We start from the raw sequence: 17,610 nt of genomic DNA, 5'->3' as shown, positions 1-17,610 counted from the left end.
GCAGAAACATAACTCTCTCTCTCTCTCTCCTCCCTGCCTGTGGGAAGGACTGCAGAGTGATTTGGAGGAATGGCCCCGAGTCTCCAAGAGAAACTCGAGGCCCTCGAGATGGCAATGAAGGCATTAATCAAGGAGAACAAGAAGACATCCGATTCCAACCTCAATGAGGTGGAAAACAAACTACACAAGCACATCATAGCTCTCGAAGCACGGGTCACGAACCTCGAACAAGAGAACACGGCACTCAAGGAGGAGGTGAGTGCATTGAAAGTGGAAATGGTAGCCATCAAGAATGCTGAGAAGGAAGAAGGGGAGATCAATGACAACACTCTCACGGCCATCAAAGAAGAGATCTCCAAGGAGATCACAAAGGACATGGAGGGAAAGCTCGAAGCCAAGCAGTCAGGATGGGTCGAGGTGGTGAAGAAGAACATCCGTAAAGAAGTGAGAGAGGAAACTCAAAGGGAAGAAAACCAAATCATTCACACCACCATTGAGGAGGAGAAGATGAGGCATGCCCGCCGCCTCAACATTCGAGTCACAGGTATAGCCGAGACACCCGACTCCACTCCCGAGAAAGATGGACAGCTTCTATGCATGAAGCTCGGCTACAAGGAAGAGCACCCTCTCCCCTTCACCAAAGCATGGAGAGCCGGGAAAGACTCAACACGCAAGCGAGCCCTCATCCTACAGTTTGCAGGAGAGACGGAGAGGGTCACCTTCACGAGGAAGAGGGTTATACTACGGGGTTTAGAGGGAGCTCCGATTTTCTTGGATGATGATCTCACGAGGATGCAGCTTGAGCATAGGAGAACTTGCATGCCACGAGTCTTACACGCGAGGAGAGAAGGCAAGAAGGCCTTCTATCGAGATGGTCGGGTCATCATTGATGGCCGGCCCATGGATTAGCGGTTTGGGGCCTATGGGACACAGACCAGGCCACTGACAGAGATACACATAGCAGTATGGAACTGTAATGGTTCACTATGGGTGCAGCCTGGACGACTGGAGCATGTTATGGTGGGGAGAGACATCATACTTCTGACAGAGACACATCAGAGCCCAGAGAGAGGGCTACCTCGAGTAGAGGGATTCCAGTGGGAGTCAGCATACAGGAGGACCACACGCCAGGGTACCTCGAGAGGGTCGGGGGGAGTAGCAGTCCTATTCAGACGAGAGCTACAGGGGAGACTGAGAGTGGTAGCACAGGATCCAGAGGCCAGATACATGTGGATCAGCTTACAGCTCTCACAGGACAGGGTTATATACATAGCTCTATGTTACTTTTCTCCATCAGGATCCTCCTATGTCATTACAGAGGACATGCCACAGGAGGAGGAGATAGGAGCCTCGCCATACACTTGTCTGTCAGAGGAGATTATGCATTATTCTACACTAGGGGAAGTATTTCTTACGGGCGACTTCAATGCCCACACACAGAGCAGACAGTGTGAGGTGTATGACTATGATGACATGGAGATCCTCCACCCTGTGGATCCAGAGGAGATAGGGGCTAGTCGGGCATCAGAGGACACTGGACCAGACAGAGGACATTATGGGGACCACTTACTAGAGTTGGGAGCCAGGCATCGTCTCGTTATTTATAACGGGATGCTACAGTGGCCGGGATCAGGAGGGCTGACATGCTTCCCACATGGGGGTCATACACGGACCGGAGGCACGGTGGTAGACTACATTATGGGGTCTTTGGAGGCATCACAGCTTGTCACCTCATTCTCCATTCCACCTCGTACTATTGGGGCAGATCATACATACTTGGCATTTTCACTAGCCGGATCACCAGTATCACCAGCCCCCCACATACCGACGCCACACACTACCATCTACTTCACACATGACATGGCAGACATATACACTGGCAGAGTAGAGGATGGGCTCCTACTCATGGATCCCCTGGCATCTATGGATACCATTACAGCCCAGCTCGCATCACTCCTACACACGGCTGCATTACAGAGCTTCCCACATCATGTACACTCAGGAGAGCCTGCGAGACCTGGGACTATGCCCCAGAACAGATGGTATGATGACGAGTGCAGAGCCCTATACTCACGACTCCGCATACAGAGAGCCTTGGGAGCCATCACAGAGCAGGAGTCGAGGAGAGAGATGAGGAGACTTACTCGCCGCAAAAGGCGGGCCTTCGCAGAGATACAGGAGCTAGAGATCTTTCATTTCTTCATGAGTAGAGATAGCCCTGTCTCATGGCGGCACTTCAGAGAGCCCCGGACCCCGACACCTATTGCAGACCCACAGACATGGCACACATATGCAGAGGGTCTATACCATGCCCCACAGCAGCCACCTATACCTCAGCCACAAGAGCCTCGACCTACCACAGCTAGCTTCTTTACCCACTCGATGGTACAGGAAGCTATCCGCCGCCTACAGCATGGACGGGCCGCCGACCATATGGGCCTGCAGGGTGAGCATCTCATATATGCAGTAGATTCTTTAGCTCCTTTTCTTGCACACCTGTTTAACAGGGCACTAGCAGAGGGTTTGCCTGCGGAGTGGACGATGCACACCATTGTGCCGATTCACAAAACAGGGGATATGCTCGATCCGAGCAACTACAGGACGGTTATGGTTGGCCACGTGCTGGCCAAACTCTATGGTGCAGTGCTGGAGCAGGAGCTTAGCTTATATGCTGAGCGAGTAGGTTTACGCTCATCAGGGCAGGCAGGCTTCAGGAGAGCTTTCTCTACCACTGACCATGTATTCACTTTGAGATGTATGATTGATCAGGCCAGAGTGAGGAAGAGAAAGCTCTATTGCTGCTTTGTGGATTTCCGCAAGGCATTTGACACAGTACCACGAGAGAGGCTCTTTCAACGCCTGCAGTCTCTTGGCATACCAGCAGATATGACATGGGGCATCTATGCATTATATGAGCAGGTTTTTGGGCGAGTCAGATGTCCAGGAGGTATGTCCGAGACTATTGCTAGCACCATTGGTGTGAAGCAAGGATGCCCACTTTCCCCCACGCTATTTGGGTTATACATTGATGAGGTGGCTGACTTGATTACACGGGGAGGCGGAGATGGAGTTGATTTAGCAGGTACCTCAGTACATATTATGCTCTATGCTGATGATATTGTATTAGTGTCTGAGTCCCCCGGTGGTCTACAGCAGCATCTACATGCACTCCATGATTTCTGCACACAGAGGGGTCTTACTGTGAACCTTGGGAAAACCAAGGTTATGGTCTTTCATACATCGAGACAGGGCAGGAGTCAGCTGACATTCACTCTCGCAGGATGCCAGGTGGAGGTGGTGACATCATACGTGTACCTAGGGGTTACCTTCTCTGCAGCAGCCACACGCTTTACCATGGGTTCAGCAGCCAGAGCTAGATTGACACGGGGATATGCAGCATTGGCTATGCTAGAGAGACAGTGCCACCAGGCGCATTTTCAGGAGCCCCGGACGAAGGGGTGGCTATTTGACACATTAGTCACACCGGCATTGATGTATGGAGCAGCAGTATGGGCGCCAGGCCTTGCTACCCATTGGTGGACACAGATAGAGAGACCACAGGCCCTCATGATGGCACGCATGATACGCAGCAAACCGTCAGTACCTCATGACATTATCCGAGCAGAGTTTGCTGCGCCTCCTATGATGGTAGAGGCCATATTTCAGACTATATGCCTGCTAGACAGATTCAGAGAGATGCCACAGGACATATTATCATACAGAGCTTTTCAGGCATCTAGACAGTTGGCTGAGGCAGGAGACAGAGGATCATGGTATGCACAGGTCACACATTGGTTCTCACAGCATGGCCTAGACATGGATCATCTACCACCATTCCAGTATGACAGGGATGCACCACATATCCGTCTCTCTCATAGTGAGAGGAACAGAGTATTGAGACAGGATCTATGGCAGCTCTATACACGAGAGACATGGATATCGCCTACACAGCCTCTTCCACCGAAGATGCTATACTACAGAGATCACTTCATGAGTATCACTGATGATGGATTTATAGAGAGGCCTAGATACATGGAGGGCTTTTTACCACACGGCTCCCGAGTGGCTATTGGTCAGCTCAGAGTTTCATCACACCGATTGGAGATTGAGACTGGCAGAGCAGCACGGATCCCCCGAGAGGAGAGGGTATGCAGATTGTGCAGAGAGGAGGTGGAGAGTGAGGAGCATTATGTATGCAGATGCAGAGCATATACAGCCATCAGAGAGAGATATCCCATTTTATTCAGAGAGCCACATTCCCTACGCCAGATCTTTGAGGCAGCAGACCAGCGCATACTGGGGAGATACATTCTAGACATACAGCGCCACAGAGAGACATTATTACAGGCTCAGACAGCTCCAGAGGGGGGGCGACAGACACAGATTACTACATTTTTTCAGAGATCCATACCCCTCCCAGCCCCTACACGGCAGGGAATTACTCTCCAGAGAGCAGAGACACTTAGAGCCCGCAGGAGACAGAGGACACCTGGCTTTCGGACACCACGCCTATACCAGAGAGAGATGACAGAGATCAGAGCTCAGTTTCACAGAGAGGGTGAGGAGCGACTGGCTCGCTTCAGAGCACACCCAGGCATGTTCTTCAGGGACCTGTGGACACCCCCTTCACTGATGTATACCATTTTATACCCCCAGTATGGTACAGGATGGAGCTAGCTAGGTTGCATATCATGATTGTATACTCCATGCATATAGCTTTGCATTCTCCTAGTAATAGAGCTCCATCCCCTACACACCCAAATTCAGCTTTTTTATTCAGTACTTTTTCATTTTGTTGGGATGACAGAGGATACCCCATACATGTACTCCGATTTGTCTCATAGGCTGAGTTCGGTCTTTTGGAAGACGTTAATAAAATCTTTCTTTCTTTCTTTCTTTCTCTCTCTCTCTCTCTCTCTCTCCCGAGAGGAGAGGGTATGCAGATTGTGCAGAGAGGAGGTGGAGAGTGAGGAGCATTATGTATGCAGATGCAGAGCATATACAGCCATCAGAGAGAGATATCCCATTCTATTCAGAGAGCCACGTTCCCTACGCCAGATCTTTGAGGCAGCAGACCAGCGCATACTGGGGAGATACATTCTAGACATACAGCGCCACAGAGAGACATTATTACAGGCTCAGACAGCTCCAGAGGGGGGGAGACAGACACAGATTACTGCATTTTTTCAGAGATCCATCCCCCTCCCAGCCCCTACACGGCAGGGAATTACTCTCCAGAGAGCAGAGACACTTAGAGCCCGCAGGAGACAGAGGGCACCTGGCTTTCGGACACCACGCCTATACCAGAGAGAGATGACAGAGATCAGAGCTCAGTTTCACAGAGAGGGTGCGGAGCGACTGGCTCGCTTCAGAGCACACCCAGGCATGTTCTTCAGGGAGCTGTGGACACCCCCTTCACTGATGTATACCATTCTATACCCCCAGTATGGTACAGGATGGAGCTAGCTAGGTTGCATATCATGATTGTATACTCCATGCATATAGCTTTGCATTTTTCTCCTAGTAGTAGAGCTCCATCCCCCGCACACCCAGATTCAGCTTTTTTTTGTTCAGTACTTTTTCATTTTGTTGGGATGACAGAGGATACCCCATACAGGTACTCCGATTTGTCTCATAGGCCGAGTTCGGTCTTTTGGAAGACGTTAATAAAATCTTTCTTTCTTTCTTTCTTTCTCTCTCCCTTGTTTCTCTGTGTATGTCTCCCACATGAACTCTAATCCTAACTCTCCCATTCATGGTCATCAATAAATGTCACATAATACCTGCAGCCTCCCATAGACATGGTCTTCGTAGTAGGACCCCATACATGTGAATGCACAACATCTAGTGCATTTCTGCTCACATTTCTGTGACGTGGAAATACATGCTTTGTTTGCTTTCCAAATTGGCATGCTTCACATATTTTCTGCATATCTTCAACTTTGAACTTTGGCAGCCCTGTCACAATTCCTTTAGTCTGCATAGACTTCATTCTCTGTACATTCACATGTCCAATTCTTTTATGCCAAATGTCTGTGTCTGCAACAATTCCTGAACCATTTGCAAACATCGCAGCACTCACTTCAGGTATGTTTACATTCAATGTAAACATTGTGCCCACTCTGTTGCCTTTTGCTTTGCAACCAACCTGCACTTGTCTTTAAAGTCTTCAACATAACAACCATTAGGGTTAAACCGAACCTGCAAACCGTGCTCAATCATCTGGCCAAATAAAACCAGATTCTTTGTTATGTTCAGAACATGAAGTACATCTGCAAGGTACTTCACTTTGCCATCCTGCATAGACAATGGCACATCTCCAACAAGGGCAATTGGATGAGCAGTGTCATTCCCTGTTTCCACAAAACCTGGTCTTTCAAGGTTTTTCATCTCCTTGAACCACTCCCCATGACTTGTCATGTGGTTCGAAGCACCTGAATCAACATACCATACATCATCTTTATGTGCTGCTTCAATATTTTCAGACATGGCATGAACGACATGCTGCATAACAAACAACCTCTCAAATGTCACGACTCACAACCAGTGACCTCAATGTGCATACATACACCCAATGGCAACTGTTTGATCTCCTTGCAGCACACACAATGTCTGCACAACCAATGTGTCTTCCTGCAGTTCTTAAAACAGAGTTCTGCAAGGAATCGATAACTTACCCGCAGTGCTAGAAATCGCCTGCTTTCCGAAAAGTGGAGGTCTTAACACGTCCGAATCGCGTTTTCGGTCCGAAAATATTTGTCCGATAGGTCCGATAGGACATTATAGTTGCCCTGTAGCTTTACTCCCGCGAAGAAAGCTCCTCAATCAGAGATCGTTTGCCAGTACCTCCCATAGAGCTCCCGACAAGGGTGTAGTCGCCGACACAAATAGGGAAGAGTAGATGAAGCTCTTACCCTCATACTGTTTCCCGTGCTTCTCTTGCTTGCAGCTCAGCCCTTAGTATGAACCAGGCTGTGATACCATGAAAAGATGCAGGGGAGAAGAGAGCTTGAGCTCTTGCAAGCACACACACACTCATAGAACCCTAAAAGAGCACACACAAGGTGAGAGGCTGAAAATCTTCTTCTTCTTCACAAAACACTCAACACACCATGTACAAAGATAAGAGTACACACAATATGAAAAGGTACTCAACCAAATACATACTAGGGTTCTCTATAGTGTGAACCTAACTAAATGAGCAAGCGCTATAACTATGCCAGTCTCTAGAATGGCTGTCACACAGCCTGTCATCCCACTGGCCGCATATCACCCATGATCTCACCAACCATGCTAGTGGTGTAAGTGTGGGGCCTATCCCCCAGGCGGGTCATCAGTGTCCCACCGCCTCACTAGATGAGCTCGATATCTCAACAGGTGTTACTTTGAGTGGCCCACACTTCACCATGGTATGATCCGCAACAAACCATCAGTCCCACACTAGATTATCCAAGTAGAGTTTGTTGCAACCTTGATGGTGTGGATGCATTCTTTCAAACATTCAATAACTTCCATCACATCAATCACATGGATCCCCATAGGTACCTGAGGCTTGCCCATGATTCCTCGAGATAGCTCGTACTTGAGGGCCACCCTAGAGTATGGTATGCCCAAGTTTCCACTTGGTTCTCAGGATATGGGTTCCACATGGATCACCTCCCACCCCTTCAATGCAATTTGGACTCCCCTTTTCTCCAACTCTCTCACGTTTCCGGTTAGATCTTCTCAACCTGTACACCCACTGCACATGGATCACACTTTTGGAGACCCCACTAAAGATGCACCTCTAGAGAGATCACTTACTCATGCTCACTGAGGATGGATTTATCTAGCACCCAGGCTAGCTAAGTGTTCAAATGTCCCATGGCATGCAGATTGCGATTGGCCAGCTCATCCCATCGACTTAGAGTGGAGACGGGAAGAGATGAGTGCATCTTCAAAACTGGGGAGCTCATATGGAGACATAGGGAGGAGAGGATCTCCTGATTATGCCACACATAGGTTGAGACAGAGTAGCATTACATATGCTGCTACCCAGTATACTATGAGATCCGCGAGAGGGTTCAGTGTCTATTCCATGAGGGATTTGGCCCACTCTTCAAGATTATTGACTTCCCGGACCAACGTTGCCTAGGGCTCGCTCGAGCTCCACAGACACAGGGACACTTTCTTGAGAGAGCTTCGGCCCCAACCACCCCGAACCCTCCCTTGCCAGCTAACCACACCAACTTCTTCTAGAGCCAAGAGGAGGAGGACACCCATACAATGGATCACGTAGACCCACCATGGGCTGCTGCGCAAACCCACCTCGCCCGAGAGGAGTTACCGGGACTCTCCATTCCAATGTGGCCAACGCCCCCGGCCCCATCAGGTCCAGATCCAAGACATGCTCCATCGCCATCGAGCTACCTTTCCACCTGACGTAGCTGAGGAAGACCTCTCGGCCATACTCATTAGCCCCATGCTTGATATTTTGGAGAGTGGTATACCATCTAATGGGGGCTGATGTTTCTCTCGTGTTTCATGTTCTTGGTATTCCATGATGAGATTCCTGTGGATAGTTTGGTATCACTCTAGTGAATATTTTATTTTCCGTTCTGGCCAACAAGCTTTGGAAAAGCACAAAAGTTGATATTTTGTGTTGAAACTTGGAGTACAAGCCAAGAAAAGCATAAAGTTGATATTTTTGGCAGAGTTCACCTATTTTGGGCAAAAAGGGAAAGCACTTCAATTATAGAGCTACTCGACTTTATAAAAGCAGGGATTTGGGGCTGTTTTGACCATGTGCATCTTCTCCGGCTACAATTCTCTCTCTCCTCTCTTGTGCTGGCCGTACGACAGATTTGGGGCTGTTTTAGCAAGTCGACTTGCTCTATGCCTTCTTCAGGGCTGGCCGACTTGCTCCATATTCTCTACTGGGCTGGTCGACTTCTTCCAAACCTCCCATATTTCTGGTCGACTTCTTCCAGCCAGATGGTTGGTCGCTTTCTCCCAAAGCCTGACAGGGCTGCTCGACTTGTTTCTGGGCAGATTTTGGAACTATTTCTGTGGCTGATTTATGGCTCAGTTTTGGGCCTGTTTTGGCACAGAGTTTGGGTCTGTTTTGGGCTCCGTACCGGACTGTTTATGAGCTGAATTCATGGGACTGTTTTTGGGACAGTTTTGGACAGCTTCTGGAGATGTTTGTATCTTGGCCCTAGATTGAGATTTGGGCAAGAGATGTGCTGATGCTTTGTGGAAAATCCGGTGCTGTTTGCACCCGCACCTTGGTATCTTGTAAAAGCTTCTATGTGAATAAAGAAGTTCCTACGGGGCCCGGCCGTTCCGGCTGAGTGCGGTGTTATTATATTATTTGGTTCTGAACCTGTGTTATCTTGGTCTGTTTGGTATTTGAAGTGTTGGTCTATTATAGTCTCGGATCTCCGCCCTATTTGTGACATCCCTTAGCTATGAGAACTCCTTAATATCCTCATATAATGGTAAGTAGAGTGATTGGCCATGCTGTGCAGCATAAGGGGAGTGACTCGGTGCAAAATAACACACAACAATGTTTCCCGAAAAAAAAAAAACAGCAATGTGGATGACTGTGTCCCTAGTAAGCTGTAAAGATACCGTGCATCCTCGTCTTTCCGGATGATGCTGAGAATCTATCAGAGGTGGGGCCTCCCCTCTCAAGGCTCTAACGAGTCTCTGTATAGAAAATGGCATCCTTGCTTGCTATGAGTCTTGCTCAAAGCCTCCTGGAGCCGACCACAAAGTGCCATCGCAATTCCATATTGCTAACCTTAGGTGTTTGTTCTCATAGACTGTGCGCCCCTATTTGGGGTGACACTTAGTGATAATGATTTGACCATCTATGCACACCGCCCACTTGCTCACTTTGCGGGCCTCATGAAAACTCATCGCTTTCTACTGGTGTGCCACCTTAGCTGGGGTGAGATCATCCCCTATGTAAACTTGTGTGCCCTTGAGGGCAGCCTGCCTATCCAAGAAGGTGTCTGCGAAATACATCCGAGAAACTAATGATAAGGGGCCGTTCTCGCGTCATGTCCTTCTTTGCTCTCCATGTATCAATGAAAGGAATTTGTGGTGGTGGGGGGGTGGGCCCCATCTACACCTAGCATTTGGCAGAGTGCCAAAATATCTACCTTGGGTGAAGTTCCCACCTGTAGCCCGCGTACCCGCACATGAAGGGATTGGGCTTTCCTACATTTTTCCTCCTCTAGGGTCTTATAATGCTTTGCAAGGCTTTGTGTCTCTTCACCACCTCAACCCAGCCTTTTATGAAGTATGCAGCTCTTCCCTCAGCTTGTCATTTGCAGCCTTGAGCTGCTCCATATCTGTCCTCAAGCTCTCATGTGAATTCAACTCCCCTTCTGTGGCGTGATCTTTGAGAGAGAGAGAGAGAGAAAGAAAGAAAGAAAGCTGTATTAACGTCAACTAGAGGCCGAACTCGACCTATGAGACAAATCAATGTACAACTGTCAATGTCTTCTGGATGTCCAGAAAAAAAAGGATAAAATGAACACGAAATAAACTATGAAAGTACTGAGCTAGTGGGGGGGTGTGATGGATGGAGCACTACTGCTAGAGGCTCAGTATGCAACCTATATGCGCAGGGTATACAAGAATGCAATGCAGATCTGTCTAGCTCCAACCAGTACCATAATGGGGGTGTAATATGTGATACATAGGCGATGGCAAGGCAAAAATACCTCGGAGCATGATCTCTGGGTGTGAGTGTAAGTGAGCTAGCTGCTCCTGGATATGGTGCTGATGTTGAGCCCGTATCTCTGTGATCTCCCTCTGATGTAGTCTGGGAGTCTGGTAGCCTGGTGCTCTCGGTCTCCGTCTGGCTCGGAGGTCAGCAGCGCGCTGAAGTGTAACCCCCTCTTGTGTCAGGATAGGCACTGGGATAGATCTGTGGAAGAAATCAGTGAGCTGGAGCTGTCGCCCACCTCTCTCTGTGGTATAAGTCCGTAGCAGTGTCTCTCTATGGCGCTGTGTCTCTAGCAAGAATTGGCCAAATTTGCACTGGTCCGTGGACTCCATGATCTGGCGGAGTGAGGGATGCCCACTGAAGATGGTGGTGTATCTCTCTCTAATGACACTATATGCTCTGCATCTGCATACATAATGTTCCTCACTCTCAACCTCCTCCTGGTATAGTTTGCATATCCTCTCTGCTCTGGGGATCTGTGCTGCCCTACCTGCCTCAATCTCAAGCTGGTGTGATGACACTCTGAGCTGGCCAATCACCACTCGGGCACTGTGAGGCATGTACACATCCATGTATCCAGGTCTCTGTATGAATCCATCCGCTGAGATATGCATAAACTGATCTCTGTAGTATAGCATCTTCGGCGGTAGAGGCTGACTGGGTGTAATCCAAGTCTCTTGAGTGTATCGCTGCCATAAATCCTGCCGAAGGACTCTGTTCCTCTCACTGTGAGAGAGTTGGATGTGTGGTGCATGTACATCATACTGGAAAGGTGGTAGGTGATCTATGTCAAGACCATGCTGAGTGAGCCACTGTATCATCTATGAATACCATGATCTCCTATCTCCACTCTTTGTGGGCTGCCTGGACGCCTCAAAAGCTCTATGTGAGAGTCGATCTGATGGCATATCTTTGATCCTCTGTATGAAGCAGATCGTCTAGAAGAGGGCCTCTACTAGCATAGGAGGTGTAGCAAACTCTGTCCGGACAATGTCATGTGGGACGAAGGGCTTGCTGTGGATCATCCGTGAGAGCATGAGAATCTGAGGCCTCTCTATCTGAGACGATGTGGAGGTGGCGAGCCTAGGTGCCCATACTGCTGTAGCATACATCAAAGTAGGGGTGACTAGTGTGTCAAACAACCACCCCTTCGTGTGGGGCTCCTGGAAGTGTGCCTGGTGACACTGTCTCTCTAGCATGGCCAGAGCTGCATACCCTCGTGTGAGTCTATCCCTGGCTGCCTGTGCCATAGTAAATCTTCCTGGCGGAGTCGTAAATGTAATCCCCAGGTACACATATGAGTCTACCACCTCTACCTGTCCTCTTGCTAGTGTGAAGTTGGCATGTCGTCGAACCGGCCCTGAGGTGTGGAAAATCATGGCCTTGGTTTTCCCAAGGTTCACTGTAAGCCCCCTCTATGTGCAGAAGTCATCGAGTGCATGGAGATGGTGCTATAGTCCCATCCGCGACTCAGAGACCAGAATAATATTATCTGCATATAGCATAATGTAAACTGTGGTACCTAAGATGTCTACCCTGTCCCCACCACCGTGACCAATGAAGTCAGCCACCTCATCGATGTATAGCCCAAATAGTGTAGGAGAGAGTGGGCATCCTTGCGTCACACCTATGTTGCTAGCAATAACATCAGATAGCCCCCCGCGGCATCGTATGCGCCCAAAGACCTGCTCATATAAGGCATAGATGCCCCAAACCATCTTTGATGGGATCCCCAATGACTGTAGGTGCTGGAAGAGTCTCTCTCGTGGCACCGTGTCAAATGCTTTGTGGAAATCCACAAAGCAGCAGTATAATCTCTTCTCCCGCGCCCTAGCCTGGTCAATCAGACATCTCAGAGTGAATATATGGTCAATAGTGGAGAAAGCTCGTCGGAATCCAGCCTGCCCTGGTGCTCGCAGTCCCTCCTCCGCTGCATATGAGCTCAACTCTGCCTCGAGCATTGCGCCATAAAGTTTGGCCAATGTATGACCAATCATGATAGTCCTGTAGTTGTTGGGGTCTAGCATGTCTCCCGCTTTGTGGAGAGGCACGATGGTGTGCATAGTCCACTCAGCTGGTAGGCCCTCCACTAGTGCCCTATTAAAGAGGTGAGCAACAAAGAGTCCCAGTGTGTTAGCTGCATAAATAAGATGCTCACTCTGTATACCTGTGTGGTCAGCCGATCTCCCATGCTGTAACCGGCGGATAGCTCTCTCTACCATCGAGGCGGTAAAGAAAGTAGAGGTGGTAGGGCAGGATTCTTGTGGCTGTGGTATGGGCGGCTGCTGAGGGATATGGTAGAGGCTCTTTGCATATGTGTGCCATGTGTGTGGATCCTCAATCGGGGTACGAGGGCGAGGCTCTCTCATCCTGCGCCATGCAGTGGTTGCATCTTTGCTCATGAGTAGGTGGTATATATCCGAGTACTGTGCCTCCTCATATGCACGCCTCTTACGGCATGTGAGGATCCTCATCTGTCGGCTCGCCTGTCTCTGTGTAATGGTCCCCAGTGCTCTCTGGGCATGAAGGTGTCTATATAGCTCTCTGCACTCATCATCATACCACCGATTCTGGGGCATGCTCCCAGATCTATCTGTGTGTGCAATGTGTGTATGATGGGGGAAGCTGCGGGTGGCGGCCGTATGTAGTAGAGATGACAGCTGGGTGGTGAGTGTGTCTAGAGGTGACAGGGGATCCATCTGGAATAGCCCGTCATATACATGATGCTCATATATGTCTGCCAAGTCATGGGTGAAGTAGAAAGTTGTATGCGATGCCTGTGTGGGCTGTGTGGGTGCTGGTGTGGAGCTCGCCAGTGACAGTAAGAGGTACGTGTGATCCGCACCAATAGAACAGGGGGGGATGGTGAAAGATGTCACTGCCTGGGTGGTCTCCATGGACCCCATGATGTAGTCCACTGTGCTCCCCTGATCGTGGAAAGCATGTCAGTGCTCGTGAATCCTGCCACTGTCTCATCCCGTTATAAATAACGAGATGGTGTCGCGCTCCCAGCTCAAGTAAGTGATGACCATATCTGGTGTTATCCGGCCCCATGTCCTCTGACACCCTGCAAGCTCTCGTGTCCTCCACCTCTAGTGTGTGCATCACCTCGGGGTGCTTGAAATCATAAATGTCGCATCGTTGGCTTTGTGTCCGTGCATTGAAGTCCCCTATAAGGAGGACTTCCCCAAGGTTGGAGTAGTGTATGATCTCATCTGAAAGGGTTGCATATGGTGACTCTCCCAATGGCCCTGTGTCCTCCTCCTCGCCTCTACTCTCATCCTCTGCTGTCATGGCATATCTTGATCCTCTAGGAGAGAAGTAGCATAGAGCAATGTATAACACCCTGTCTGCTGAGAGCTGCAGTCTAATCCACATGTATCTAGCCTCCTGGTCACGTGCTACCACCTGTAGGTGTTCCTGTAGCTCTCACTTGAAGAGTACCGCTATACCTCCAGATCCTCTCGATGTGCTCTGCCGTGTGGTCCCCCTGTATGTAAACTCCCACTGATAGCCCTCTACTTTGGGTAGCCCCCTCTCTGGGCTCTGGTGCGTCTCTGTAAGTAGTATGATGTCCCGTCCCTTCATGACCTCCTCCATCCTCCCAGGATGTGTCCAAAGTGCTCCATTGCAGTTCCAAACTGTTGTGTGTATCTGTGAATCTGGATCCCCCATAGCCGATGTCCCATAGGCCGCCTGGCGCTAATCGGTGGCCTTGCCATCGATGATGACACGGCCATCGCGATAGAATGCTCTCTTGCCCTCTTTCCGGGCCTGTAGGACTATGGGCATGCATGTTTTCTTGTGCTCTATGTGCATCCTTGTAAGGTCGTCATCCAAATAGATGGGATCTCCCTGTAATCCTCATAAAATCACCCTCTTTCTGATGAAGGTGACCCTCTCCGTCTCTCCTGCAAACTGTAGGATGAGCGCTTGCTTGCATGTTGAGTCTTTCCCGGCTCTCCATGCTTTGGTGAAGGGGAGAGGGTCCTCTTCCCTATAGCCGAGCTTCATGCATAGAAGTGCCCCTCCACAGGCAGTGGATGTGGAGAGCCTGTTAAGGCCCCACTTGGATCCACTCACATTGTACCCAGTTGCACGCAGAGGGCTGTTGTTTCTTCACTCAGCTCTTGTTGGGTTTTTTTAAAACATGTTTTTTCCCATGATTTTGTCACTTCATGGACACGTGGCAACGCTTTTGGCCTCATAGGCCCTTTGGTCTTTTGTAGACATTGATAGAACTCTCTCTCTCTCTCTCTCTCTCTCTCTCTCTCGCCTGGGCTGGCTGGTTATGCTGGCCTGTCTGCCTATCCGCCTTCGCCCCTGTTCGCCGCTCGCAACTCTCCCGCCTTCGCTTCGCTACTGTCCGCCCCCGGCTCGCACCCCTCGCTTCGCTACTGTTCGCCGCCCTCTGTTCGCGCCTCTGTGCGTAGCCGTCGCCTTCGCCCCTGCTCGCCTGCCTCCCTTTTCCCACTCACCCTTCCTTAGGCCCCCAAGGCAGCAACATAACCCTCTCTCTCTCTCTCTCTCTCTCTCTCTCTCCTCCCTGCCTGTGGGAAGCGCTGCAGAGTAAGCTCGAGGAATGGCTCCGAGTCTCCAAGAGAAGCTCGAGGCCCTGGAGACAGCAATGAAGGCGCTAATCAAGGAGAACAAGAAGACATCTGATTCCAACCTCAATGAGGTGGAGAACAAACTACACCGGCACATCATGGCCCTCGAAGCACAGGTCACAGACCTTGAACAAGAGAACACAGCACTCAAGGAGGAGGTGAGTGCATTGAAAGTGGAACTGGTAGCCGTCAAGAACACCGAGAAGGAAGAAGGGGAGATCAATGACAACACTCTCACGGCCATCAAAGAAGAGATCTCCAAGGAGATCACAAAGGACATGGAGGGAATACTCGAAGCCAAGCAGTCAGGATGGGTTGAGGTGGTGAAGAAGAATATCCGTAAAGAAGTGAGGGAGGAGACTCAAAGGGAAGAACACCAAATCATTCACACCACCATTGAGGAGGAGAAGATGAGACATGCCCGCCGCCTCAACATTCGAGTCACAGGTATAGCCGAGACACCCGACTCCACTCCCGAGAAAGATGGGCGTCTGGATCTGCCCAACTGGATAGCTCTCTCAACTAGAGTCCCACGGGGTGCCCACTGCTGGGCTGTCGGCTGTGTGTCCTCCCGGGTAGTCCCTCTAAAGAAGTCAGTAATCTGTCTCTGTGTGGACTCCCTGCCAGTCGGGCTGAGAGAGAGAGAGAGAGAGAGAGAGAGAGAGAGGACAGTTTTTTTAATGAACTCAGGTTAGAGAGAGAGAGAGAGAGAGAGAGAGAGAGAGAGAGAGAGAGAGAGAGATGACAGTTTTTTTAATGAACTCAGGTTTTTGACTGGATGAAGGTCAATAAGAAGCTCAAGCCTCAAACTGTGTCAACTTTTATAATGATGATGGGAAGAGCAGGGTATCATTATAGAGCTTTACGGGCTTACAAAGGGCTTACAGACTTGAACATAAGGCTGAACAAGTTTGTTTGCAATGCACTCCTCAAAACGCTGGTAGATGCTGGCAGCATTGAGAAGGCTTTTGCTTTGTTTGATGAAATAAAGTCTGATGGTTTTGTCCCAGATGTGTACTCTTACAGCACAGTAAGATCACCATTAGCTCTGAAAGTTTCTGAGAAGCTATATATGTAAATCTACTTGATGTGCACAATCTATTTTGAAGGTTTTTGTCCTTTCTGTAGCTTAGAATGGGTTCGTTGGTTGTAAAAGATAATTGCAGGTTGTGCGAAGCGCCAGGGGGCATTCATCAAAGCAAAGAATTATATGGCGGAAATGTCATCTAAGGGTTTGAAGCCTGACTCATTTATCTACGCATCCATCCTTCATGTGTGTGCATGCTCTGGCCTGGAGGATGAGGCAAAGGCTTTGTTTGAGGATATGAAGGCCAATGGTGTTGAACCGTCGATTTTCCACTACTCGCCATTGCTGAACCTGTATGCAGAGAAGAAGAAGCCTGAGGAAGCCGAGAAGGTGTATCAAGATTTCAAGAAGGCAGGATTGCCCTTGAATGAGGTGTGTTTATGGTGAAAACCTTTCCAATGAGGGCACCACATCACCTAGCTTCATTGACTATGTGCGATGTGTTCCTTTATCTACAGGTTATCATGAGTTCTTTGATCAAGGCTTATTCGAACTCTGGGCAGCTGGAAAAAGCAAGGCACCTGTTTGCTGAGATGCCGTCTCTACGTTGTCCTCCTGGAGAAGTGAGTTTGAATGCTTAGTAATAACGTCTGCATGTGCCGAAGACAAGACTGTTGCGTACGTGTTCTGCTTTACAATTCAGTGGAATGGTTTTGTTTTATGTGATCTCTGAAAATGGGGATTCAGGGTGGCTCAACAGCATTGATAAATAGCTTCTATGCCAAGAATGTCTCAATCCATCAAGCCAGTGCCTTTTCAGGACCTCAACAGGTTAAAGTGCTTTGTCCAAATAGCTTCTGCTGTGAGTTTTCCCCAATCCATTTTAGCCGGTATCCTCTTGGGACCACATCGGTCCTATCCAAAGACATGATCTGGAATTTCAGAGTTTCCTTTTATTCAATGGCTTCCACCTCTACACCATTCATCTTGGAGTATCATAATAACTACTTATGACTGCCGTTCGCGAGAGAGATTAATTGCCTTTCAGTCTTGGAGGTTTTTACACTATCTCAATTGTTTTAGTGATCATTAGTTTAAAACTTTTGTGCCGCACAATGTACTATGATCCTCAATATGAAGTATGAATGCATTTGAGGTGCTCTTTTCTGTGAAGAAGCGCTACATGGATCCTTTTACACACACACACACACACACACACACACACACACACACACACACAGAGAAAGCTGTTG

General features: G+C 49.1%; 1 protein-coding gene across 5 annotated transcripts in view; it reads left to right on the top strand.

Annotated features, from left to right (window-relative positions):
* Positions 1 to 17,610, top strand: part of LOC147605177 (uncharacterized) — a 141,283-nt gene that overhangs the window by 23,540 nt on the left and 100,133 nt on the right. For 3 of the 5 annotated variants that reach the window (XM_086794157.1, XM_086794154.1, XM_086794158.1), the window contains exons 3-5: positions 16,097 to 16,360; positions 16,487 to 16,789; positions 16,876 to 16,980. In XM_086794157.1, the coding sequence (XP_086650283.1) occupies positions 16,097 to 16,360; positions 16,487 to 16,789; positions 16,876 to 16,980 (672 nt within the window). The remainder of the gene's footprint in view (positions 1 to 16,096; positions 16,361 to 16,486; positions 16,790 to 16,875; positions 16,981 to 17,610) is intronic. The other 2 variants (XM_086794156.1, XM_086794155.1) reach the window with 2 other exon arrangements.

This window comes from Cibotium barometz, chromosome 60 (genome assembly GCF_041138505.1).
Source record: "Cibotium barometz isolate CiBa-2024 chromosome 60, ASM4113850v1, whole genome shotgun sequence".
Lineage (NCBI taxonomy): Eukaryota > Viridiplantae > Streptophyta > Polypodiopsida > Cyatheales > Cibotiaceae > Cibotium > Cibotium barometz.
Note: the sequence above shows the minus strand (reverse complement) of the source record. Positions and strands in the feature narration are given on the sequence as shown.